The sequence below is a fragment of the Halichoerus grypus genome, chromosome 8 (assembly GCF_964656455.1).
Source record: "Halichoerus grypus chromosome 8, mHalGry1.hap1.1, whole genome shotgun sequence".
Classification (NCBI taxonomy): domain Eukaryota; kingdom Metazoa; phylum Chordata; class Mammalia; order Carnivora; family Phocidae; genus Halichoerus; species Halichoerus grypus.
In genome coordinates, this window is record NC_135719.1 from 124,278,205 (window position 1) to 124,304,840 (window position 26,636).

The 26,636-nt window shown below is 46.1% G+C and overlaps 2 protein-coding genes across 8 annotated transcripts in view; one reads left to right on the plus strand and one right to left on the minus strand.

Moving 5' to 3' along the window:
- Window positions 1-25,906, minus strand: part of HEATR4 (HEAT repeat containing 4) — a 39,987-nt gene extending 14,081 nt beyond the window's left edge. For all 3 annotated transcript variants that reach the window (XR_004925248.2, XM_036117850.2, XM_036117853.2), the window contains exons 1-15: window positions 25,026-25,906; window positions 23,660-23,850; window positions 22,322-22,462; window positions 18,082-18,285; window positions 17,722-17,865; window positions 13,754-13,933; window positions 11,932-12,092; window positions 11,180-11,284; window positions 8,848-8,966; window positions 7,983-8,163; window positions 7,382-7,451; window positions 6,357-6,546; window positions 4,990-5,068; window positions 4,087-4,246; window positions 2,651-2,709 (exon numbers count right to left, since the gene is read on the minus strand). Coding sequence is in view for 2 of the 3 variants with exons in the window: in XM_036117850.2 (XP_035973743.2) it covers window positions 2,651-2,709; window positions 4,087-4,246; window positions 4,990-5,068; window positions 6,357-6,546; window positions 7,382-7,451; window positions 7,983-8,163; window positions 8,848-8,966; window positions 11,180-11,284; window positions 11,932-12,092; window positions 13,754-13,933; window positions 17,722-17,865; window positions 18,082-18,285; window positions 22,322-22,462; window positions 23,660-23,850; window positions 25,026-25,906 (2,865 nt within the window). In the remaining variant the exon portion in view is untranslated. The remainder of the gene's footprint in view (window positions 1-2,650; window positions 2,710-4,086; window positions 4,247-4,989; window positions 5,069-6,356; window positions 6,547-7,381; window positions 7,452-7,982; window positions 8,164-8,847; window positions 8,967-11,179; window positions 11,285-11,931; window positions 12,093-13,753; window positions 13,934-17,721; window positions 17,866-18,081; window positions 18,286-22,321; window positions 22,463-23,659; window positions 23,851-25,025) is intronic.
- Window positions 445-25,240, plus strand: RIOX1 (ribosomal oxygenase 1). Of its 5 annotated transcripts, XR_013440774.1 has the most exons (4): window positions 445-2,255; window positions 3,370-3,546; window positions 20,468-20,525; window positions 25,124-25,219. XR_013440774.1 is itself a non-coding variant. In XM_078053915.1 (3 exons), the coding sequence occupies exons 1-2, from the start codon at window positions 528-530 to the stop codon at window positions 3,508-3,510; spliced, it is 1,869 nt and encodes a 622-aa protein (XP_077910041.1). In that variant the 5' UTR covers window positions 445-527; the 3' UTR covers window positions 3,511-3,546; window positions 25,124-25,240. The 5 variants fall into 5 exon arrangements, 4 of the variants coding, with proteins under 4 accessions (XP_077910041.1, XP_077910043.1, XP_077910040.1 ...); XM_078053915.1 differs by lacking the exon at window positions 20,468-20,525 and having other exon boundaries at window positions 25,124-25,240; XM_078053917.1 differs by lacking the exons at window positions 20,468-20,525; window positions 25,124-25,219 and adding an exon at window positions 3,888-4,087.
- Window positions 25,907-26,636: the final 730 nt, after the last annotated feature.

Genomic DNA, 26,636 nt, shown 5'->3' on the forward strand with positions numbered 1-26,636 from the left:
TTTTGTATTGGTCAAAGGAAGGAAGGAAATTAGGGAGTCAATCAGTGACGTCATCTGCTGAGAAAGAAGACCCGGTGGACCCGAGGTTTGAACTTTGCCCGAGGAATCTCGATCTTTGCCCAAGAACATTCCTTGAAAATAGGAATTGTGCGCTTTCCCGTGCAAAGTTGGGGGAGAACACGCTGTTCAGAAATGAGGACGTCCTAGGGAACACCCCAATATACAGAGATTAAAGATGAAGAGTTAATTAAGTAGACAACTTTCTTTCTCCCGGAGTCCCCAGCAACTTGGTTTTTAAATTGCCCTGCAAATGTGGAACCCTTGCTAATTCGGCAGGGACACCGCTATTCTGCGAGAAGCTGGGTACTGCCAACCGGGTGAGCGTGAGGCGCCGGGTGGAAGAATGGCAGGCGTGGCCAACCGGGAGGCGGCTGGAGGCCGCGCCCCCTTCCCAGAGTGCCTCGCTGCGGCTCGCCGCGAGATCCCTTTTCTACCCAGCCCCGCCGGCCTCTGAAGGGGCTCTCGCCATGGACGGGCTGCGGACTAGCACGGGGCTGTTGAGGCGCGGGAGGTTGAGACGCCGGCGCCAGCCGCAGCCACACAGCGGGTCGGTCCTGGCCCTGCCCCTAAGGCCCAGGAAGATCCGAAGGCAGCTTAGGAGAAGCGTGGCGTCCCGCATGGCCGCACTGAGGGCCCAGACGCTGCCTAGCGAGGACTCGGAGGACTCGAGGGTGGAGTCGACGGTCGACGATCCGGGGGACCCGCTGCCTGGTGGGGCGGCGGCCATCCCCGATGCGGCCCGGCGGGAGCCGTATGGCCACCTGGGGCCTGCAGAGCTGCTGGAGGCCTCCCCCGCGGCCCGCTCCCTCCAGACACCCCGCTCCCTGGTGGAGGCGCAGACCCCGCCGGCCCGCCTGGTGGAGGCGCAGACTCCGCCGGCCCGCCTGGTGCCGGCTTCCGCGCCGCCCGCGCGCCTGGTGGAGGTGCCCGCCGCGCCGGCCCGCGTGGTAGAAACCTCGGCCCTGCTGTGCAATGCCCAGCACTTGGCGGCCGCCCCGCCGTCCGTAGCCCCCGCCACGCTGTCGGGGCCGCAGGTGGACAGCACGGGCGGGGAGCTGGCCTGGGACTCCCCGCTGCAGCGCGTCCTGGTCGAGCTGAACCGCATCCCCAGCAGCCGGCGGCGGGCAGCGCGCCTCTTCGAGTGGCTCATCTCGCCCATGCCGCCCGACCATTTCTACCGGCGCCTGTGGGAGCGGGAGGCGGTGCTGGTGCGGCGGCAGGACCACGCCTACTACCAGGGGCTTTTCTCCACCGCAGACCTGGACTCCATGCTGCGCCACGAGGAGGTGCAGTTCGGGCAGCACCTGGACGCCGCTCGCTACGTCAACGGGCGGCGCGAGACCCTGAACCCGCCCGGCCGCGCGCTGCCCGCCGCCGCCTGGTCCCTGTACCAGGCCGGCTGCTCCCTGCGCCTCCTCTGTCCGCAGGCTTTCTCGACCACCGTGTGGCAGTTTTTGGCTGTGCTCCAGGAGCAGTTTGGAAGCATGGCAGGCTCCAACATTTACCTCACGCCCCCCAACTCGCAGGGCTTTGCCCCCCACTACGACGACATCGAGGCTTTTGTGCTGCAGCTGGAAGGTAGGAAACTCTGGCGCGTGTACCGACCCCGGGTCCCGACGGAGGAGCTGGCCCTGACATCCAGTCCCAACTTCAGCCAGGACGACCTCGGTGAGCCGGTGCTGCAGACCGTGCTGGAACCTGGAGATTTGCTCTATTTTCCTCGGGGCTTCATTCACCAAGCCGAATGCCAGGATGGAGTGCACTCTCTGCACCTCACCTTGTCCACGTACCAGCGCAATACCTGGGGCGACTTCCTGGAGGCCGTACTGCCTCTGGCAGTGCAGGCTGCAATGGAAGAAAATGTGGAATTCCGAAGGGGTCTCCCCCGAGACTTCATGGATTACATGGGGGCCCAGCACTCGGATTCTAAGGATCCACGAAGAACGGCTTTTATGGAGAAGGTGCGAGTCCTGGTTGCGCGCTTGGGACACTTTGCTCCTGTCGATGCTGTGGCTGACCAGCGAGCCAAAGACTTCATCCACGACTCTCTGCCCCCTGTGTTGACTGACAGGGAGAGGGCACTAAGTGTTTATGGGCTCCCAATTCGCTGGGAGGCTGGCGAACCTGTGAACGTGGGGGCCCAGTTGACAACGGAAACAGAAGTGCACATGCTTCAGGATGGGATAGCTCGGCTGGTGGGTGAGGGAGGCCATTTGTTTCTCTATTATACAGTGGAGAACTCCCGTGTTTATCATCTGGAAGAGCCCAAGTGCTTGGAGATATACCCTCAGCAAGCTGATGCCATGGAACTCTTGCTGCGCTCCTACCCAGAGTTTGTGAGAGTAGGGGACCTGCCCTGTGACACTGTGGAGGACCAGCTTTCCTTGGCAACCATGTTGTATGACAAGGGGCTGCTGCTCACCAAGATGCCTCTAACCTGAACTAGTTTCTTGTTGATTGCTGGAAGCAAGACAGTGGTGATTCTCTTAACTACCATTACCACCTTTTTGGCAGGGGGCTAGGGGATGGGTGGGGGGGACTCATGTTCTTACCTTGAGAACCATTTACCTTTATGACTGCTTACATTTACCTTTATGACTGCTTTAATGTCACAAATTTCAGACGGCTTTCTAGGAATCACCACTTCATCTAGGCACAAAAGTAAAAGCAGAAGTTGGAGGTGGAAAAAGCTCTTTCTGCAGAAGTAACTTTGATCCCTGATTATTTCAGAGCACCAGCCTCATCATCACCCCCAGGCTTCAGTGTACTGTGTAGCACTTGCTGTGTCGTTCTACTTGAGACATCAGATGTTTTTATTTGGGATTTGCATCCTTCATTTGAGTTCTCTTTCCTCAGTTTGGGGGGAGGGTTGGGGTCAGTATCCTGTTTGTTACTGTGAGTTTGTATGTTAGAAAAGTTATTAAAGTGCCAAAGAATGTTTCTCTTTTTTAAGGCTAGATTATTATGTGACCTGTTTGAAGGAATTGGGTGGGGGGGGTAGGGAAAATCTATAATGGCTGAGGTGAAAGGTAACTTGGGGTGGCTGTAGGAATGGGGGCAATTATATAACTTTGGGGGTAATTTATTTTAATCATGCTACTTGAACCCCAAACATCACAATCCTATTGGAAAAGTTAAGAGTGTATTATGTTTTTGCTCAGTGCTTGCTTGCATCAGTAGCTGGCATTGCTCCTAAAGGGCAGCATGTCACCTACTTGTGCCTCAGTCAACCAACTTGTAGCAAGCTGGCCATGAAGGAAAGGAAGGCTGGTGTTCAAGTTACTTTCCACTCTCATTTTTTTCTGGCAGTTGGAGGAATCTTCCCCAAACCTGGCAAGTGACTGTTCTCATGGTTGGTGGAAGAGAGCCTGGTGTACCAGAGAGAGCACGGGACTTGGAGCCAGAAGACCTGGGTTTGGGGTGGTGGCTGGTAGGCAGCTGACTGAATGATCTGAGGCTGCTGCTACGCCTGGGCACACAGATTTTGTAAGTATATTTTGGTATAGCTTGATGTCTGCACTTCATTTAGGTTGTCTGGAACTTTAAGATCCTATTACCATAACTGACAGGTGCAGTTATATAAGGTTGAGAATTTTACGAAGTTTTTTTTAAGTTGGGAAAGCATGGATATACATAAAGTGATAGCTTTCTCTCCAACTCCACTTTCTAGAGGTAACTACTATTAAAAGTTAAACTTACAAGGCTTTGTTTGGATGCATAATCAAACATAACAGTAGTTTTTATTTTGTTTTCCTAACCTCATTTTTTGACCTAACTTTCAAATACGTTAAATTAGAACTACCTCATTCTTTTTTTTTTTTTTTAAGGGACAAAATAGCAAATTAAAAGCCAGGGAGCGGGCAGGAAAAAAATAAAAGGACTGAGAAGATGGTGGCCAAAAACGAAAGGTAGCAGCCTTTCCTGACTCATCCTACAGGGCTAGAAACTAAACTCCCCAAATGTCCAGATCCCAGAAGAGGCTTGTTAAAGGAGTCGAGGCATACGACTCACCCCTTGGAAACCTACCCTGAAAAGTTTCTTGTAGAAAAGTATGGAGTTTCAGTGGTTTTTGCCCCTCCTTGGGTTGCAAGTAAACACGTTTTGTTTCTTCCTTCACTTTTCCTATGACCCTCTCCATCTTGAATATTTTCTCTGTCAGCAAGTCCTTTTGGCTTAGTATTTGAATCTAGATCAGAAGAAATGATGTTGAAAAAACTGTATTAGGCTGCAAATCATCAAAAACCATTAATAAAGTAACTACTGCATTGTGCTTATTGGTATTAGGTCGTACAATCCCTCAGCATTCTTCTGATGTTGGTTGGACATTTTTTACACCCATTAATGAAAAATCTACTTTAGCTTTTTGGGCATGATGAAAGGAACCTGCTAAGAAATGCTTGCTTTGTGTGAAGCTGGTTTTGTGAATTATATGAAGAAAGAATCTTACATTTTTAAAGTCTTTGTCCCTCTATTTCTTCATCTCATCTAACAGCTTTGAAAAATTAGAACCGCCTGTTCAGCTAGAGCATTCCTTTGGTAAAACCCCAGTTTAGGGATTAAGGAAAATTAAAAAGAAAAAAAATCAAGGGGGCTAGCTCCAGTCACTCATTCCTTCTCCAGGTCTACTTATAAAAAAGAACAACTTGGGTTTAGTTGATGGTGGGGAGAAAACGGGAAGGGAAGGAAAAACAAGTATTTCAGAAATAATAACCCATTTTGAGGGTTACTTGATAGGGCTGACAGGATTATTGTTTTTACTTTGTCTTTACTAGGATTTTATAATGTGATTTTTGCATAAATGTTTTGTATCTTCAGAAAATATGGTACCTGTGTGGTTGTAGAAAGTATTTCTGTGATGGAGAAAAGGGTCTAAGGAACTCTTGAGAGTCCTGAATTTTCTCTTGAAAACATGGCTTGCACTTAACTTACCCTGTTCTTGATCTTCTGAAGCATTTCTTGGTTTCCTTCATTTTCTAAGTTGAGTATCTTCATTGCCTGATGAATTTCCCTGAAAGATAAAAGGAATTTCTTAGATCATTCTTACCTTTTTTTTTTTTTTAATTTAGGAAGTTGGGGGTGGGAAGGGCAGACGGAGAGAGAGAATTCTAAGCAGGCTCCACACTCTGAGCTGAAATCAAGAGTCAGATGCTTAACCAGCTGAGCCACCCAGGTGTCCCAGATTGTTCTTAACTCTTTTTTCTTTCCTTTTTTTAAAGATTTTATTTATTTTATTTTTCAGAGAGAGAGCTGGAGAGCGGCGGGGGGAGGGAAGGGGGGAAGGGCAGAGGGAGAAGCAGACTCCTTCCTCACTGAGCAGAGAGCCCGATGTGGGGCTCGATCCCAGTACCCTGGGATCATGACCTGAGCCAAAGGCAGACACTTAACCGACTGAGCCACCCCGGTGCCCCAGGTTGTTCTTATTCTTAAAAAAAAAAAAGCATAAGGGTAGAAAATAGAGGAGTAGGATCAATCAAGAATCCTAAATTCCAATCCCAATCCTAACTGCGGTTTTGCTAAGCTTTATCTGCAAAAATGGTATGATGCTTAGCTTATAATGATGTTGTATAGTTTTTAAGATGATATATTTGAAGATACTAATGGTACCATTTATTGAACACTTTTATGGTGTATACTAAACATGTCATCTCTTTAATCATCACCACAGACCCATAAGGCAGACAATTACCTGCATTTGATATCTGAAAAAATGAGCTCAGAAAGTTTAAGTAACTACCCATGTTCACATAGCTAGTGTATGCCTGAGCTGGGATTCAAACTCTGGTCTTTTTGGGGCGCCTGGGTGGCTCAGTCATTAAGCGTCTGCCTTCGGCTCAGGTCATGATCTCAGGGTCCTGGGATCGAGCCCCGCGTCGGGCTCCCTGCTCGGCGGGAGGCCTGCTTCTCCCTCTCCCACTCCCCCTGCTTGTGTTCCCTCTCTCGCTGTGTCTCTCTGTCAAATAAATAAATAAAATCTTTAAAAAAAAAAACAAAAAAACTCTGGTCTTTTTGACTCTAAAGCCTGTCATCACAGTAGGCACTTGATAAATGTTAGCTGAATAAATGAATCATTTAAAACCACCTGGGATGGAGAACAGGTATGTGAACTACATAGCCTGACTTTTCATTCAATTAGGCCAGTTTTTCTGTTACCCACTTAGGTAGGCAGGTGAATGGTACAGGTGAGCCTGTACTTACAGCCATTAGGCATCCTGGAAAGGCAGGGATATATTCTGTTAAAAAGGATGGGAGAATTGGCGGTACAAGAGGTCGTGGCAGGATTCAGGTTTAGAGCTTACTTTAGAACAGCCTCATGGTTCTCTAGGAGCAGCACATCTAGGAAGGTGTCCCTGACCCGGTCCCCTTGAAGATTGAGGGCTAGGATGCTACGGCAAGCTTCTAGTCGTACACCTGGTGACTCTTCATAATGGATGGCCCAGAGCAGGAGGTCTGTCAGCTGGGGACTCACTTGGCCAATCTGACCCAAAGCTGCAGAGATTAGAGGGCAGCATGTTCCAGTGTCACTTAAGATGGAGTTGGCTGTATCCTAACATCCAGAAATGGCCTTATTAACAAATAACAGTAATAATATGTAGACAGCTGCCTGCTAAATTAAGTATTGCAAACATTAAACTATTTTGTTAGTATCTTCTCTTTTGGATGACAATTAATTATCATTAGAATTTTAGGGATGGGTTAGAGTAGGACATCTCCAAAGGATTCCTGTGGGGATGAGGAGGAAGGATCCATCCCATCCTTGCCCATTAGGATGTGAGAATACACTACTTTACTTATTTATGTAGGGAATGAGATGTGGGACAGATAACCCAGAAGACCAGCCTAGTCAAGGCAAGATAATGGGGAAAGGAGACACAATTACTTAACAGGTTTACCTAAAGCAAAGATGGTCAACGAGAGCAGGAATGCCAAAAATCCTTAAAAAGAAACTAGGAAAGTTTGAGGTCAGGGTTTTAAATCGGCAGCAGTCTTGAATCTGGTCTTTTACAGGGTCCTATAGTTGAGGCCTCCAGAGCAAGTGTATCCAATAGCGGATACCTACTTAGAACTTAGTACTAAATCTGTTGGCAGGGACTGTCTTTTTAGCCCTTTGCCATAACAGATTTGACATAAACCTAGATTCAGAATCCTTAACGAAAAATTAAAAAGAAGAAAATAACCTTCAATTTCTCAGGCAAGAACTTCTGAGAAGGTGTAACCATCTCTTCCCCTACATTCTACCCTCTTCCTAGGGAGAGTCTGGGGATTTATACCAGCATGTGAGAAGGTATTTGAGGTTGAGAAGCTGGGGCCACTCCCATACTACCTTGAATGGCAAATGCCTTGATTTTCCAGTAAGGATCCCTCTGTATCAGATTCAAAAGGCATTCAAGGACCTGGGATGAATAAAAGGGCAGTGTTGAGTGGAGAGAATCAGAGCAAGAATGAACCAGAGACAGGGACCCCTCTTATCTCTAAAACGTGCTATCACTGAAAAATGGGCTTCTATCAATTCTAGTGACAAATGAGCTGGAAGCTGAATTACTAGCCTGCACACATAGTGTATTAGCTGAATTATCTCCTGTCTAGATTGATTTTCCTCAACCCACAGTTCTGTGGTCATACAGGCTTCTTTAGAACACCTCCAATCAGGTTTTCCCCTAATAACTAGGGATTATAACTCCATTCACTGGAGTTGATCCTAAAGCCCATAATTGAGAACAGTTAAGTCTTGTGCTCCCTGGGAGCTAAATGTGGTTCTAACTGACTCATTGATGTGGCCAATCTACCCCCTCACCTTCCTGGTTCTGATCTTTCATTCTGTGTGTCCACAGAATGGTGAGTGTAGTATGCACAACAAGGGAAGCTCAGGGTAATGCCCCCTTCAGGTTAATCAGGTAAGATGGGAAAGTGTTTCTTTGACTCACCATCTGATCGCGGATCTGCAGGGCGCCTGCTGCCAAACAGGCTGCCCGCCGAACTGCCATGAAATCATCAGAGAAGCAGCTCAGGAAGCTTGGGAGAAGCCTGACAGTCATGACCTTGAGCCCACCAATCAGGGAGAGAGCTTCCACACGCTCCTGGAAATTTCCTTGACTCAGCTTGACTCTGGAAGGCACAAGTGCTTTTATTTTCCCACCTTAAACTTTGGCATTCCCACCACTAATGCCCTCAAAATAAAATCCAATGTCTGTAGGCTCTCCATTATCCATTCCCACCCTTTCCTCGTCAGCCTTATGCCCATGAGGTTAAGTTTCACTGGGGACAGACCTCAACTGTCTTACTTATTTCAACCCCTATTACTAGCATACGCTGGGCACTAAACGATGTTGAATGGCTCCGTAAAGGAAACGTTCACGCACCTCTTGCTACAGTCAAGTTCTCTTCGCTGTCCTCACATGTGCCACCCTCATTTGTATTTATATTCGGCTCCCAGCCTGGAATGTCTTTCCTTCTCTCTGCCTATGTAGTCTAATCCATCCTCCATGAAAGTTGACCTTACAAAGCATTTGTGTATCTTGCCTATATAATCAGAATCATGTCGTACTTTCGAACTCTGAAACATCCAAGACAGGGCCTAACACCTAATGGGCACTCTGATTCTTTCCTTAGCCACATTGTTAGTGTCTATGGGGCTGGTAATGTTTTATTTTTAAAATAATCCTGCAGTGGGACCCCGTACAATGCTGAGCATACGAAGCAGCTCAACAGATGCTGGCTCGCTGGATCCCAGGCTTCCTGAACACTTAAGAAGAGAAAAGTCTCACTGAGTTCATGTTAACTAGGTTTTACCTGATGGTATTGTACACCTCTTTCCCAAAGCTCATTCGCCCCAGAGCTTGGGCAGCTGCATGTCTTACTTCCTTATTCCAGTCACTCAGCATCATCTGGATCAACTTATGTTTCATATCCTATAAATAGGAGTAATAATTAGCTGCCATTTATTGAATGTCAGTTTTGTGCTTGGTACTGTGCAGTGTTTTTACCCATCACTTAATCCTCCCAAACAATCCAATGAAGCAGATTACCATTTACAGATGACAAAATGGAGGCTTAGGTTTACTTGCCCAAGATTAACCTGTTGGATGCTAGAGTCAGGACTCAAGACCCAGTCTGTTTTATAAGCTTATGCTTTAAACTGCTATACTATGGGGGCGCCTGGGTGGCTCAGTTGGTTAATCGGCTGCCTTCGGCTCAGGTCATGATCCCGGGGTCCTGGGATCAAGCCCCGCATTGGGCTCCCTGCTCCGCGGGGAGCCTGCTTCTCCCTCTCCCACTCCCACTGCTTGTGTTCCTGCTCTCGCTATCTCTCTGTCAAATAAATAAAATCTTTAAAAAAAACAAAAACAAACAAAAAACTGCTATACTATGTCAGGACCAACGTTACCTGTACTTGAGGGACTTAACATTTGATGGTTATACACTAATAAGGTGACACTCATTCCAGTTTGCCTGGGACCTTTCTGGGATTAGTACTAAAACTACTCTATGTCCTGGACAAACCAGGACAGTTGGCCACCCTATATATTAGTACTTATTCAGAAGGGAAGAGACCAAGATTACTACAGTTGTAGTTCATCACTGTGTTAATGTGCTCAAGCTATTCTCCCTGCCTGAAACATCTCTTTTCCACTTCTACGTGGTGGAATGTTTCCCTACTCTTTTAGGATTTCTCTCAGAAAGCATCTCTGAACTCTCCTCTGCCCTCTGTAAGCATAGGAAATTCCCATAATGCTTTACAGCTGCCTCTGTTACAGCTATTTATAACATTTACCAAGAAAAGACAATATTTTTGCATCCCTAATGCTGGCATAGTGCTGAGCATGTAGGATGTGGTCAGACACTGCTTACTGAATGAGTGAAGGACTGATGGACATGGTGCCTTTCATTCCAGCAACCTGACGTGAAGTTCTCATCTTTGCCAGGTCAGTCCCCTGTCTGCTCTGCATGTCTTTTTATTTTCAGTTGGCAATCCTGAGTGACAAGTGCTAAGGAGGTGAATGTGCAAATGAATAAGACGTTGTTAAAATGCAGATTCTGACTGAGTGAGCCTGAGGTGAGATTCTGCCCTTCTCACAAGCTCCCAGGTGAAGACTGCTGCTGGTGAGGACTTTAGAGGAGGGGTCCCTGGCAGCTGGGGCAGAATTAACTCAATTAACTCAAGACTAAAACATCTTCAGATGATTATACTGAACGACCAGATTTTGTGCTTTCCGCTCAAAATGTGAGGGTCCAAGGGTGGAGGGTGTTAACTTCTCATGAGAATGGCGGTGTTCTGGGCCATTTTGGAGGTACTTAGTGTTATAAGGAGAAGATATAGTGGCACATAGGAAGAAGGGGAAGCCCCCATTTGAACAGCTGAAGATGATTTAAAAATAATGGCAAGAAGCAGGTCAAGTGAAAGCTCAAATGATGGTCAGGGTTTCCTCCACCTGGAAGTCCCTCTTCTGTTCTGTCCAAGTCTTGCCCAGCTGTTCCACACTCCTTCCCAGAACTCTGATAGGTTCAGCCTACACTAATGTCTCTCTCTGAAAAGTTATAAGAGCATACTGTACATTTATCACTTGTCCTTGAATCATTTATGTACGTTAGTATTGTTATTCCAACTATAATGTCAGTCTTTTTGAAGTAGGGACTGTGTTTTATACCTTCTCTATGTGCTGAACACTCAGAGCCAACATAGACACTAAGTATGGTTGGGTTGTTGGGTAGTTTAAGTCAGTGCTTCTCAAACTATCTGGTGAAGGACCAGCTTTGGCGGGCGGGGTGGGGGGGGTGGTGAGGAATGTTATTGGCTGGTACTTATATAGTACATTCATGTTAAGGCAATGTCAAAGTACTATAAAAGTTTCTAAATTCTCCTAGGGTTTTTTTTTTTTTTTTTTTTTCTTATTTCATTGTGAGTGGGTTACAACTGGTGAACTGCCACCATGCTAAGAAGCCAGGTGCTTTGAGTCAGAAAGACATGTTGGCATATGAAGATAATTCTGGGTTAGGACTAAGGTAGCAAGGTAGAGACAAAGATCTGCTCGGTAAGAATGGGATATTAAATAGCAAAAAGTGGAAGGGCTTCCCAACCTCCTTTTGCTTAAGACTTTCTGTCCTGGAAACACAGAAGGCTTACCAAACTGACATTCCTGCCGACCTGTGAGAGAACCCGGCAGGCTATGATCCGGTCCTTCCACTGGTAGCTGTTCAGCTCCACAGCAAGCATGGTGTGTATCAGGGTCTGAGGAATGGAAGACTTAGGTGGATATTCCGGATAACTTTCAGAGATGCTGGAGCCTGGAAGAAGTGTTAGAGCCTAACATGGCATTCAGCCTAATGAACGTCACAAGTACATGAGGTGCCCATCCCTGGCCAAGGAAAGAGTGGGTTTACAAGATATGGGGCACTCTTCGATCTGAGCCAACTGACTTTGGAATCCTAAATCAGGGAACAAATACACATTTAGTAACCTGAACAGAAAATTCCCGGGGCCTTCTCTTTAACTATCTTTACTCCTAAGATGATTTGTATATGCCTCAATCTTTGTGAGTTTCACATTTCTACTGAAAGTAAACACACTTGTAGGTCTGTGCAGTTTTCAATGGTAACTTTTGGCAGAAGCAAATTCTACATATCACAACTCTTCTTGCCTACACAGAAACCATCTGCAGCCTACTTTTCTCACCTTTGTCTCAGGTGGCTGGTGTCCCTTTTACCTGTACACATACCTCTCTACCCCAGGTCACCCACACATTTAGTCCAGTCTTTTAACTATACTTATAATCTTACTCAGCCACCTGCATTTTCGATTCCTTACATGAACTGACCTCAGACTCAAATGTTCCCCATAACTTGGTTTCTTTCTCTGACCCTGTAATGAACACATACTGTCTTCTCACTGAGGTGGCTCAGGAGCATACAAGACTGGTACTCAGTGTCGTCATTCTTCTTACTGAACAGCTGCTGGAGGATCCTCTTAATCACGGGGTATGTGGCAGCACCTTCCAGAGCCAAGCACTGAGCTGCAGCCCAGCTGTCCACGCTATTACCTGTCGGGTGGGGTGAAAAAAACAGCTATCTGTTCTCCCCGCAGAGAGAACAGCCTCAGGGTTGGTACCCAAGGCTGTTACCTGCCTGGTATCTGACTCCCCTGTGCCCCGCTCAGTATAGAAGTCAAAGCCTGTATTTAAATGGATCATATCAAGGTTTTAAATATAGACTGAAAATCTTAACCTGAGAAGTCAAATCCTAAAAGGCTCTTTTTTTTTTTTTTAAAGATTTTATTTATTTATTTGACAGAGAGAGACACAGCAAGAGAGGGAACACAAGCAGGGGGAGTGGGAGAGGGAGAAGCAGGCTTCCCGCCAAGCAGGGAGCCCAGTGTGGGGCTTGATCCTAGGACCCTGGGACCATGACCTGAGCCAAAGGCAGATGCTTAACGACTGAGCCACCCAGGCGCCCCAAATCCTAAAAGGCTCTTGTTGGTTAACAGCAGTAGGCCCTTATGTCCTGGGTGAGAGATAGAGTTGTTCCTTCCCCTAGAGACTGGGAAGCCTGGAGTGGAGACTCCCTCTCTCTCTCTCTCTCTTTTTTTTTTTTTAAGATTTTATTTATTTGAGAGAGAGAAGTCAAGAGAGAGTGCAAGCAGTGGGGAGGGACAGAGGGAGAAGCAGACTCCCCCTGAGCAGGGAGTCCAATGTGGAGCTTGATTCAGGACCTGATCTCAGGACCCTGGGATCATGACCTAAGCTGAAGGCAGAGGCTTAACCGACTGAGCCACCCAGGTGCCCCTGGAGTGGAGACTTTCTTAAGACAAATGGATTAAGTTGTTGAGGGTCTATATGCAGAAGGTCAAACCATTCAGCCAGCTGTCCTTGTCTGCCCATCTCCCCAGTGCCCCCAGGACAGGAAGGAACAGGCACTCTTTCAGAGAGCAGTCAGGCACGTTGGGCACCTGACAGCTGTCTTGCTTGTATTACTCCAACAGTGTGTGTGGATGATACCGGTGAGTTAATGTGCAAAGATGGAAGCACAATGTGTTCAAGTGGTGATTTAAGTTTCAGAAAGTATTCTTTAATATTGTTACGTCATCTTTTTAAATTAAAAGTAAATCTGTGCATGGGGCACCTGGCTGGCTCAGTGAGAAGAGCATGATCTCGGGGTTGTGATTCCGAGCCCCATGCTGGGTGTAGAGATTACATACATACATATATAAGTAAACTTTTTTTTTTTTAAAGTAAATTTGTGAGACATCTGGGTGGCTCAGCTGGTCAGGCATCCAACTCTTGATTTCTGCTCAGGTCATGATCTCAGGGTTGTGAGATCAAGCCCCACGTCGGGCTCGGCTCTGGGTGTGGAGTGTGTGTAAGATTCTCCCTCTCCCCCTGTCCACTGCCCCCTCCCCCACCTCGCTTTCACATGCTCGCTCGCTCTCTCAAGTGAATTTGTGTGAACGGGGGGCATGGTGTCTAGGCAGATGCATCTGTGAAACACTTAGCCACCCAGGCACCACTAGGTGGAAGTGCACCTATTTTATAAAAGTGCCTAGGAACCACTATCTCTGGATGTTCATGAATGTAAACCCAAATCCCCCAATACAGTAGACCTCACAAATATGATATTGGAGAAGAAAGGATTAGGAAAAGCTGATGGTGAGGTATCCTGTCTCTACCCCATATTCCCAGGTCAGAAGTGACAGGGAGTTACTCACCCTTCAAAAGGACACTGTGCATGATGTCCCGGGCGAGGGGATTATGCGACTGTATGACGTACTGGCATAGTGCTGCTGCCATCCGCACATTGGCACTTTTGTCACAAAGAGCAGCCTCCAGAGCGGGCTGTAGAACCTCTGGCAAGTCCTGGACAGATGGGGCTTTCCCAGTCTCCTTGTCTGTGATCAAAAGAGAACCAGGTAAGAGGGTGCTAGCCCCTTTGATTTCCAAACAGTTTCTTTCCCATAGCCACATAGTGGTTGACCTCAGTCTCAGTTGCTGGTGCTTACTGCTAGTTAATATAATTGGAGTTTAGCTGAGCCCCTGCAATGGGCAGGCTTTTATGGCTCACTTCCGTGCTGGGTATGCCTGTTCCCAATCCTTGATCACGCGGCCTCTAAAGAGCTGGATTCAAGCCACAGAAGGTTTCCAGCTAGACTCTGGCGACCTTCACCATTAGTTTTACTGATGAAAATCAATGTCTTTATCATATGTATTTTTGTATTTTTTTTTTAAGATTTTATATATTTGACAGAGAGAAAGAGCACAGGCAGGGGGAGCAGCAGGGGTAGAGGGAGAGGGAGAAGCAGGCTTCCCGCTCAGCAGGGAGCCTGCTGCAGGGCTCGATCCCAGGACCCCAGGATCATGACCTGAACCAAAGGCAGACACTTAACCAAGTGAGCCACCCAGGTACCCCTATATTTTTGTATTTTTAATAATAATAGCAATTATACATAGAAGGTGCTTTGCCGTTTATAGTGTTTTTGTAGTCATCTCACTCAGTGTGGCAGCCCTCACGGAAATAGGCAAGGCAGGTATTAACTGCAGAGCTCACCTGAAATATGTCATTTCAGGAGTCTTTTTAGATTGGAGCAGTCAGACTCACAAGCCTCACAGACCACACAAAGCACCAATCTTCGAAGGATTTAGGATGGGAGCACGGTTTGCCGACAGGGCAGCACCAGGCATTCCTTCTGGCCAGAGTTCTCCAGGCACTTCGGACAGTATCCACAGAGTCTTCTGGGGACATGTGCTATGTTCCACAGGAGTGAGTATGTCTTATAACAAGTCCATAGATCTAGTCCCAGGCCCACAAAGGGCCTGCTTATTAGAAGTCACGGCACTCGTGGAAGCCCAAGGGGTGGCACCTCCTTAAGGCATTTCTATCTCACTTGCAGTTTTCCCAGTCCAGATGTGATTTATCAGAGTTCGTGTTTACCATAAGTAATGTTGCCTATAAAGATCAGGGCAACAGGTAGGCATTTTAACTAAAGCCCAAATTCTCAAGTAGAAGGGGAAAGGGCCTGTTAAAAAGGGCCTTTTGTCCACAGTTATCCTCATTTTAGAGATAAGGAATTTGAAGCTCAGATAGGCTAACTGACTTCCCAAGAAGTGGCAGAGCTGGATCTGTGACTAAGATTTTAGGATTTCTAATCTGTCTGTCTTATTATCACTGCAGGCTGCTATGCCATTTGTTAATAGGCTAGATGGGGGGCGCCTGGATGGCTCAGTCATTGAGTGTCTGCTTTCAGCTCAGGTCATGATCCCAGGGTCCTGGGATTGAGCCCCGCATCAGGCTCCCTGCTCAGCAGGAAGCCTGCTTCTCCCTCTCCCACCCACCCTGCTTGTGTTCCCTCTCTCGCTGTGTCTCTCTCTGTCAAATAAATAAATAAAATCTTAAAAAAAAAAATAGGCTAGATGGGAATAGGTATATTTTACGGGAATATGTAGAAGTCAAATGAGAATTTGAAGAAAGTAATAAGTAAGATAGTTTTCTTTGGGAAGGTATGGGGAAGAAACAAGACAAAGACACGTTAAAATCTAGATACCTAGGACATGTGAAAGGGATCACATGAAGGCATAATTCTGGGGGCAGACAAAAGTGTTCTTTGTGGAAGATTTGGGGATAAGATTATAATATCTGTGGCTCCCTATTGAAGGTTTTCTCTGTGCCAGGCACTGCAAATATATCATCCCCATTTAATACCCAAGGAAACAAGCAGTTATAATAAAAAAAACGTATATGTGGGGGGGGGGGGCCACCTGCCTGGCTCAATTGGAAGAGCATGTAACTCTTGATTTCAGGGTCGTGAGTTCAAGCCCCATGTTGGACGTAGAGCTTATGTAAAAAAAAAAAAAAAAAAAAAAGTATATGTGTGGAAGCATATAGTAGGGACGATGACCCAAGTCTGGGTGGTAGGGCAGGGAAAACTCCTCAGAGGAGGTGATAGCTGAAAATTAAAGGACAAATATAGACGTTAATCAGGTAAAGAGAAATGAAGAGTTTTCTGGCGGATGGGGCAGCAAATTCGAAAACTTATAGCAAAAATGCCCATATCTGGAACTCAGCTAGGAAATACGTGAAACTTTAAAAACATGACACTTTTGTAGAAGTAAAATTAGTCCCCGCCATTAAGGAGTTCCTTGTCTGGTAGGAATGGCAGAAAAGTGAATGGACAGTTACGACAGAGTGATACATATTAGGACAGAATATTATTAGGATGCTACCAGCAGCAGAGAGGAAGAAGCATTAGCGCAGGCTTCACATAAAAGGTATCTGAGGGCATCTGAGAAATAAGTAAGCCAGTTGGTTTTGTGTCCTTCTAATAGCACTTGATAGTTTCTATCATTTGGGTCCTGTGTCTTGTTAAACTGGCTCCTCAGATTACAATTCTGGCTGTTGTAGATGGGAAATTTTCCTTTTTAACTACTTACTGCTAGTAAAGCAAAAAGTTATTGACATTTCTTTTCCAAAAGATTTAAGACCATTGGAAAGAATGGCTAAGTCCTTAATTCATTTTATAAAGCTAGCAAAAACTAAAACTTAACAAAAATAAACTACTCATTTCACTTATAAATGTAGTAAAACATTCTAAAATATCAACAAATCAAACCCAGTGGAGTAAAAAAAGAATAATATATCATGGATCTGTTAGATTCTAAGAATTTAACAACAGAATTCATCATATCCACAAATTAAAGGAGAGAAAATAGAAAATGGGTAGTAAAATTCAACACTCATTTTTATAATAAATAGAAAAGCCTACATGTATGTTGGCATATTATTTCCAAAAGCATCGAGAAAGACGTGAAATGCCAAACTGAACATTGGTTACCCTGGGGAGTGGCATGGGGTGGGACTGGGACTGGGAATTTGGGGGGAAGGGAATGACCTCTTATATTTCTCTGTTGACTGATGAATACACAAAGAGGGAAGCAGAATCAGTAGAATCTGTTGGTCGTTTGGTTATGGGAAGAGGAAGGGTTTGTCCAGGATGACTCCCAGGGCCCTGGCTCAGAAACTAGATGGATTGTGGTGCTGCTGATTGAGGTTTGGAACTTGGGGAGGGGTCCATGGTGAGGGTGATTAGTTCAGTTTGGGTTTCAGATGTGCTGTCAAAAGAAGGGCTAAAATAGAGTTAGGAGGGCGCCTGGGTGGCTCAGTCATTAAGTGTCTGCCTTCAGCTCAGGTCATGGTCCCAGGACCCTGGGATCCCTGCTCAGCGGGAAGCCTGTTTCTCCCTCTCCCACTCCTCCTGCTTGTGTTCCCTCTCTCGCTGTGTCTCTCTCTGTCAAATAAATAAATAAAATCTTTTAAAAATAAATAAATAAAATAGAGTTAGGAAGGGGAAGTGTGTGTATATATATATATAATGTATATGTATATACACACAAACTATATATAATTTTGGGCTATTACAAATGGGATCTATCAGGGTGGAACAATGTGAAATTCCTTGAAGCTGCTGAGCAAACAAAATGTGATGAAATGTAGTGCCAAAAGCACTGGACCAGAAGTCAGGAATTTTATCTCTTGCTGATAAGCTGTGTATATTCAGGCCAGTCTCTGGGCCTTGGTTTCGTTTGTAAAATGATCTCAGATAAGCTCGAAGGTCCACACCAGTTATCATTGTCTATGGCTGTGTGAGTTGCTTATATTCTTAAGTAGTTAAGTTCTGGCTCTCACCTGAGTCCCCCTGGCTGGTGGCAATCCGGGACCGTTCTAAAGCAGCTGTGGCACATGTAATGATGGCTTGGATCCGAATGTCATCATGCACATCCACCAAGCCCTGCAGCAGGCCCTCTATTGTCTCATGGTGCCACTCAATGACTATGCCACAGGGAGGGAAATGAAAAGAAAACCATCTGGTGAGGGTTAGATAAAAAGGCTCTCCGCTAGTGACACCTTGGTGAGGTAACCAGATTTGTATGTTTTCACAAGAGAGGGATGGCTTTTCATAGATTGAGAAACACGAGTCCAAGGTAAGAACCTCCTCCCTCTCATGTTTACTGGTATCTCTGGACCCACCCCTGCCCCTTCACTCACTCAGAGCCCAGGCAGTCTTCCATTCCTGCAGCATCCTCTGCAGGACCACCAGTTCCCAAGCCACATCCTCCTTTGGTGATTCCTTCTGCTTCTTCCGTCTCCTGGTCTTAATGGCAACATCCTCCTCACCCACCTGGAGCAGCAGATCTCTGACTGGAGTGGGCAAAGCCGTCCAGCGCGGAGCTCCTTTCATAGGCCTGCAGGCTATGCAGTGTGAGATAGGCTTACCCCCCGCCCTAGGCCCTGGGTTCCCAGCTACCATTACATCCTGCTCCTGACCAACACCAAGGCAAAACAAAACTCTTGGGAACTAACTTTCCCATGGTTATACAGGGAACTAAGTACAACCCATAGGGAGTTAGGAAAAGTCCTGATGACAGACATGATAAAGCCATGATGGGGGAGACTGAGATATATATAAGCCTTTTTATACATTTAATATAATGTATATATATATGTTAATATATATACATTATATATATATACATTATATATATATATATAATCTGTATACATAATATAACAATATAATAAAATTTGTTTATATGTAATAAGGTTTTGCTCAAAATTCAGTATCTGATATATTGCAATTTAGAGTGTAATTGTCCATTCCTAGTTTATTAGGTTTTCTTTTTTTTTTTGTTAAAGATTTTATTGATTTATTTAACAGAGATACAGCGAGAGAGGGAACACAAGCAGGGGGCGTGGGAGAGGGAGAAGCAGGCTTCCCGGGGAGCAGGGAGCCCAATGCGGGGCTTGATCCCAGCACTCTGGGATCATGACCTGAGCCGAAGGCAGACACCCAATGACGAGCCACCCAGGCGCCCCTTATTTTTTTTTAAGTTTATTTATTGGGGTGCCTGGGTGGCTCAGTCAGTTAAGCATCTGACTCTTATTTTGGCTCAGGTCATGATCTCAGTGTCCTGGGGTCGAGCCCCCTGTGGGGCCCCGTGCTCAGCAGGGAGTCGCTTGAGAATTCTCTCTCTCTCTCTCTGCCCCTACCCCTGCTTGGGCACGCATGCATGCTCTCTCTCTCTCAAATCTTTTTTTTTTTTTTTTAAGTTTATTTGTAAGTGATCTCTACAGCCAACACAGGGTTCGAACTCATGACACCAAGATCAAGAGTCGCATGTTCTGACTGAGCCAGCCAGGTGCTGACTTTTTTTATGTTTCTTTTTAATGTTTTTAATTTGGGAAGAGGAACGCTGCTACAACCTACTAAGTTTGAAAGATTTTAGCATCTCTGAGTTTTTTCTCATTATGACAACAGCTGGAAATTTGAGGACAGAACGTATTATAAAAATACAATTATAGTTGTTACGTTTTCTAGACTTCGTGATCTCCCTGGTGTCAGATTCAGAAAGCCTCTTCCTAAGAAGAGCAGTTGTGTGGAGAACGCAAAAAATATAAAAACATTTCCAGATTACCAAGTTCATGATCTGTGGCATTGCTTATCAGCCTCATGCTCTAATCTGTCACTACCAAAGGTTTGTGTCTCTTCCAAGATTTCATTCTAACTAACATGTTTAGATTTGTTCTAAATCCGTTCTTTCCTTTGAGCAAGAAAGGCAATGCCATTTCTTTCTTCTAATGTAAAAAGAGTCTTTGAGACCCCAAGGCAGTTTAGCTCAGATGCTATACAGAGCATACCCTCCAGTGGTTCTCCCCCAGCTTGGTCATGCTGGGGGAACTCTGTCACCCTGTTGAGGGCTGGCTTCCTTTGCAGTATAGGGTATGCAGCCAGAGAGATAGAACCACCTCCAGACAGGTCAGCTCCCAGTGAGTCGATACTATGATAACTCCCCCATTTCTCTCCTCTCAGCCTGCTTGAAATCCCTCCCACGGAAGTGAGTAGTGGCCGGATTAGTCTAGTCCCTTTCCTCCTATATCCCCCTGCTCAGGGAGTTAAAAAGGATGTGAGAAAGCCTTGAATCCCTGGTATTTAACCTGTGTGGGAATAAACATGCACAACTGCCAATATTAATTTTACTTCCAGTCCTTTGAGTTCTAGGCAGGTATAAATACATCCACTAGCCACATTCCACATCAAAAGTCCTCTGACACGAGCACACAGACAACCCTTTGGCTTTCTGTGGGATAAAAGGCGCAGTATACTTTGTTGGCAGAAACAAATGGTGCCTTTCACTTTTTACCACAAGACCTGTGCTTACTATAGAAGAACTGTAATGATCTGGGTATACTAGAGAGTTTTATATCACAACTTGGGGGAAATTAAGGCTATTATAGCAAGAAGTACACTTTGTATCTTGAGAATGTTCATCATTTTAAAGAAATCATCATCTAAGGTTTTCAATTCAATCAAAGTGGAGAGTAAAAAAAATCTACCCACACCTTCTAACTCCAGGAATTTTTTTTTTTTTTTTAGGTTCTTTCATTACCTAGTATTTCCTGAATGAGACGATGAATGAAATAGTTATAAGAAGGTGTGTCTATGTTACTCTTCTGACTTTACTTCTCCCAGATCAATTTCAAATATTTTTTTAAAGATTATTTGAGAGAGACAGAGAGCATGAGCAGGGGGGAGGAGCAGGAGAGGGAAAAGCAGACTCCCCACTGAGCAGGGAGCCCGACAGGGGGCTCGATCCCAGGACCCCGAGATCAGACCTGAGCTGAAGTGAGGCGCTCAACTGACTGAGCCACCCAGGTGCCCCTATTTATTAATTTTTTTAAATAGGCTCCACACCCAACATGGGGCTTGAACTCCCGACCCTGAGATTAAGAGTCGCATACTCCCACCAACTGAGCCAGCCAGGCCCCCTCAATTTCAAATACTATTTTAAAAAAGAAGTTTGGGAAAGATTCTACAGCTTCTTTGTTCATTAGATGTTCTATGTTCTGGGGAAAAGAGGGCAGGCATCTAGCACAGTCGGGGAAAAGTGTGAAGCCAGTGAGACAGGTGGTGAGACATCTGAATCCAGCAGGGGGATTTGTTTTTTATAAGAGCTGTGAGGTAGAATTCACATACTATAAAATTCATCCTTTTAAAATGTACCCAATTCAGTGGTTTTTAGTATATTCAGAGTTGTACAACTATCACAATGTCTAATTTTAGAATATTTTTATCACCCCAAAAAGAAATCCTGTGCCGATTCCTCCCTTCCCCTAGCAACTGCTGGTCAACTGTCTGTCTTTGTGGTTTTGCCTATCCTCAGAGGGGAGGGCGTACACAATACAGTTGCCTTGTGGGGAAAGTAGTATACTAATAATAATTCCTTGAGTTTGAGCACTTAATGGTTTATAAAATGCATTCACAAAGTCACCTAAGTATCAATAAATATCACAAAATCAGTAAGTATTTCCAAAGTGCCTTCCTGTAGGAATGATTAGCGTCTCAGCTCTAATGAAGCCGGTGAAGCCCTAGAAGGGGACTTGCCTAGACCCAATCCTAGGCTTTGCTGGGGTCCTTTCTCCACTAGTACCATTAGTTTCTGCACACGAGGGGGCTCACCAGAACAGTGACCCTGCAAAGAAAAGTCAGGGGACATGGAAGCATAGTCTCTTGGAGGATAGGCACTTTTTGTTTCATAAGCTCATTTCTTGGCCAACTCCCTTCCTCTCTCTCTCACAGAATTAGGAAAGAAATGCTTATGAAACAGAAATATAGAACAGAGGATGACCCTAGTACCTGAGACAGATATGGGCCTGAGAATGGAATGGGAAGGTAGAACCAGCCCAAAGGGACAAGGTAGAGTGCTGGATCGAGGGTTTGATGTAACTTCCTCTGGAAGCATGGGAAGAAGATGGGTCCTGCCTCATTGGTAATTCCCGGCCCTAAATCTCTTGGTTACACCTAAGTTTGATCTGATTTCAACTGAATGGATGTTCCACAAAGGCTCTTTCTAGTTACAGTTCGTGTTTTATAATTTTATGAGATGATTTTTAGTTAGTAGGAAGGGACTCCCCTACATACTGGTGATGCCCAGCCTATAAAACAGCGTCCTTAAAGAAACAGCCCCATTTCTGGGGCACCTGGGCGGCTCAGTCGGTTAAGTGTCTGACTCTTGATTTCCGCTCAGATCATGATCTCAGGGTCGTGAGATTGAGCCCCGCTTGGGGCTCTGTGCTCAGCAGGGAGTCTGCTTGAGATCCTCTCCCTCTGCCCCTTCCCCTGGCTTGTGCACACGCTCATGCGCGTGCTCTCTCTCTCTCAAATAAATAAATCTTAAAAAAAAAAATAGCGCACTTCCATCATCACCCCTATTACCCATTTCCTGCTTACGTGCTTCAGGAACTGGCTGGGAAGTCCACCTTTCTGGGGTTTCGGGGAAGACTTTAGACAGCTGCTTCTTGTAGCAATTGAGGTTTTCCAGGAAAATGTGGTCTGTCTTCGCACCAATCTGGTGTATGATCTGGACTTGATCTGTGAACACATAAAAGAAATAAGGAGTCCCTAGTACCACCCTCCTTCCTCTCTTGCTGGGTTTTCAGTCACCAGGATCACACCCAATTTCCTTCTGCCTTACTCTTCAGCCCCAAAGACTCATGATTACCATGATGTGGGGGCATCCTTTGAAGGTGACTGTTGCTTGGAAATAGGAGCTAGTAGTCTCATAGAGGCTTGGAAGCCAAGGCGGAACCTACCTTAACTTACAGGCATTGTCCCTTATGAAAAGCTAAGTCCCAATAAAGGGGTATCTAATTCATTTCTTATCAGTCATAAATAACTTCATCTGAATGGAATCTAACGGAATTCCGTTAAAACACTTTAAGAAGACTTTCAGTTGACAGTTTAGGAGCAAGATGGGGCAAGGAAGAATAAATAGCTTGGAACATACAGACCTAGATCATGTATCTTGGAAGCCCAGGCATTGAAAGGATAGCAAGATGGAAGGGGAAGGTAATGGACATTATTGAGCATTGAGCAAGAAGCATTATAGATGCTTTCCTGTCTATTCTTTACTTGAAGTGCTTTTTTTTTAAAGATTTTATTTATTTATTAGAGAGAGAGAGAGATAGTGAGACAGCACAAGCAAGGAGAGGGAGAAGTAGGGTTCCTGCGAGCAGGGAGCCTGATATGGGGCTCGATCTCGGGACCCTGAGATCATGACCTGAGCCAAAGGCAAACGCTTAACTGACTGAGCCACCCAGGCTTTAAGTGCATTTTTGTTACTATCGTTTTACAAATAAGGCTCAGAGGGATTATATAATTTGCTAAAGTTAGTAGGGAAGGGCTAAACCGGGATCCTCCAGACTTCAAAGCCTGTGATTTTTTTCTAACATAGCAGCTCAATGGGGGATTATCTCCAAGGGAGAGAAAGGAGAAGAGCAGAGAAGAGGTAGTTGTTCTCCAAGCCAAACCTTGTTTGCTTTACAACCCCACACTCCACAACCTTCTTAGTAAGATAAAGGGATAGAGCAAGGAATGGGGCGACAGATTCCTCCCCACCAGATACCTGCCTGCCCCTTGCCAAGACAACCCTCCTGTGCTAGTCACGAGGGGATGTTGGTCTTCGAGGGCCTCTTATCCGCACCCATGACTATTTCATTCCCCAGCTGCCTTCCACCTCCCTGCTCCATGCCCACCTCAGCCCCCAGCACAGCACCCCAGCTCTATTACCAAAGTATATCTCCTGTTCAAAGGTGTTGTCTGTGGAGTAAGCAAACTTTCCAGCTCGACGATTCACCTGCCGGAAGTGGCTCTGCTTTGGGGGCTGGCAGATGTTCTTCTTTCCTTTGATATCCTCAGCAGTCTCATTGTTGCCAGGCATAGCTTCAGCTCTCTGCACTGGTGGCAAGTAATTGGGCAATCTTAGCAGGAGGAGAGGGAGAAAAGGGAAAGATAGGAGATGGACCTCCTGCCTTCCATCAGACCCATAGCTCACTCCTCTTTAAGCTCACCTTACATACACATGAGCATCTGGAAAACACCTATGTTTAACTATTGGCCTGTCCCAAAGTGCCAAATGAATATTCAGGCCCGCCAGAAGGGCCTGTCTGCAGCCACCTTCCTCCTCCTCCAGTGGAGCCACTCCGGCAGCCACTGGGCAGCATGGTAGAGTGGCCAGGCTCCCAGCAGTACCTTTTTTATCATGGTGCCCTTAGAGGTTACATGGACTTGGGGAAGGAAACCAATTCCTACATTACTTCACTTTATCATGTGTGTGGCGAAAGACTGTCAACCCCAGTGAACAGATCATAAGCTCCTTAAAGGGTCTCTCATTTACGTTGTATTCCCAGCACTTTGCAGAGTACCTGGCAAGGAGTAGGAAGGCAGTTTATGTTTGTCCAATAAATGAACAAATAAATGGATTCCCACTTCACTTTTAGTTCACTTTTGGGAATCAGATATTGTAATAGCTCTGGTCTTCCCTCGAGCTATAAGTGAGAAGAAGGCAATCTGAGAAATATGCAGTAATCAACCCTCAGGTTGTTTAGTTCTCTGTCTGGTTGCCAGTCAGTTTTTGCATCAGTGACACAGTGGCTCCTTATTCAAAGTGAGACAGAACCAAACCTCAGAGCCTTGAGATCTCTGCCTTCTCTCTCTCAATATGGATACATTTCTGAGAGCACCTAGACAGCAAAATAGCTCAGTCTGCTAGGAAAGGCCAGGAACCAATCCCTCTAAAGGCAATGGTTCTCAACTAGGAGTGATTGGGGTCCCTTAAGGGGACATGTGTCAATGTCTGGAGACATCTTTGGTTGTCCCAACTGGAGAGTGCTTCTGGCATCCAGTGGGGTGCTACTAAACATCCTACAAGGCACAAGACAGCCCCCCACAACAAAGAATTGTCCAGCCCAGGATGTCAGTAGTACCTGGTTGAGCACCTTACTTTAAGGAGATCATAGAGAACAAGTTGACAGTGGAGAACACAAGAGGTTGGTGGGGCAGCATGTTCTGAAATAAGGAATATGAACCAACCCCGGAGTCCTGGAAGGGGACCCACGGGTTCTCAAAGGTGTGCCTGAGGCCCCAGCCAACGTACCTATAATAAACAGGGAGCAGCAGCTCCGGCTTCTCTCTCTCCTGGGTGGGCAAGATAACGCTTTCATCCTCAAATTCTGCTGTTTCTTCTTTCTCTAGCTGTTTCAGTAGCTCCAGATCGCTAGTGGAAGTAAGCTCATCCCGGATGTGGCTCCAGTCGTATTGCTGGCGAAGAAATCTCTGCCACTTGTTGGGGGATACCCCAGGCCTCAGAGGACGTTTGCTCTGGATCCATCGGGCGGTGCGCTTGTTCAGCTTTTCCAGCACGATGGCTTCCCAGGCTCTGGCCTCCTTCTCAGGGGGTGGCAGCCAGGCTTCCCTCTCCTCCAGGTTCATGTCTGGAGAAAGTGACAGACCTGGCATATCTGGATCCCTGCAGGAATGAGGGATGAGAGGGCAAGATTTTTCCTGGCCCACACTTGCTGGCTTGGATTCCTTTGGCCGCTTCTTAAGATTGGCAGACCTTTCTGTCTTCACAGCCTGGGAGGTGACCCTTGCTGAGGGACCTGAAGAATGCAAGGATTTGAGGCCAGTGGGTTTCTCGCATCGGGCCCTGCTGATCTGGGGAGGCTGGATGATGTGGCCTGCCTTGTAGAGATGGTCAAAGTTGTACTGGCTGTAAGGGGTGCTGGGAAGCCCTCGCTGCCATATCACCTCCTGAGAGAAGGTGAGGTTTGTAGCGGCCTTTTTCAAATACTGGTTCTTCAGGTGTGCACAGCGATGTGGGCTAAAGTGGAAGACTGGAGGTACACTGGACACCGAGGCACACTCCTCGTGTCCTGGTTTTGAGTGGGAAAAATTCATGCCCCATGCCAGCCGTGGGGGTAGTGACTGATGGAAATGGTGGGAAAGAAGTGTCTTTCCCTGTTGGGTTCTGGTCATTGTTTCCCAGCAAAAGCTTCCTTCCACACTGCCTGGTCCAGATGCAGGGCTGGAGGTATGACCAGATACCTGTTGAGGGGATGGGAGGAACTGCTGAGAGCTCTAGGTCAGTAGAAATCGGTAGCCCATAGCAGTCCAGAAAGGAAATAAATGGGAAGACGGGGGAGCGGGGGGAAGCCACGTGAGTTAAAAGGACAAAAGAGGGGCGCCTGGGTGGCTCAGTCGGTTAAGCGTCTGCCTTCAGCTCAGGTCATGATCCCAGGGTCCTGGGATCGAGCCCCGCATCGGGCTCCCTGCTCCGTGGGAAGCCTGCTTCTCCCTCTCCCACTCCCCCTGCTTGTGTTCCCTCTCTCGCTGTGCCTCTCTCTCTGTCAAATAAATAAATAAAATCTTCAAAAAAAAAAAAAAAAGGACAAAAGAAAGAAATGGTGCGATATTCTAAATATTCCTTGTATCAGCCCCTTGCTTTCAACACTCCCATTTGTCCCCAAAGCTCAGCCCCTCCTCTCCTTATGAGGGATTAGATTACTGCTTTTCAGCAGTATCCATGCTTCTAATTTTTCCTCATATGTTGCTTTCTGTGTATTTAAAGGGCTTATAGCATAAAGTTCAGACAACTCAGTCTGGCATTCAGGGTTCTTCATGAGTGTGACCCCTGTTTATGACCTTCTCTGGCCATAACCTCTCGAGTCTCTTAACTCCTCTCTGCATATTCCTCCCTCTACACAGT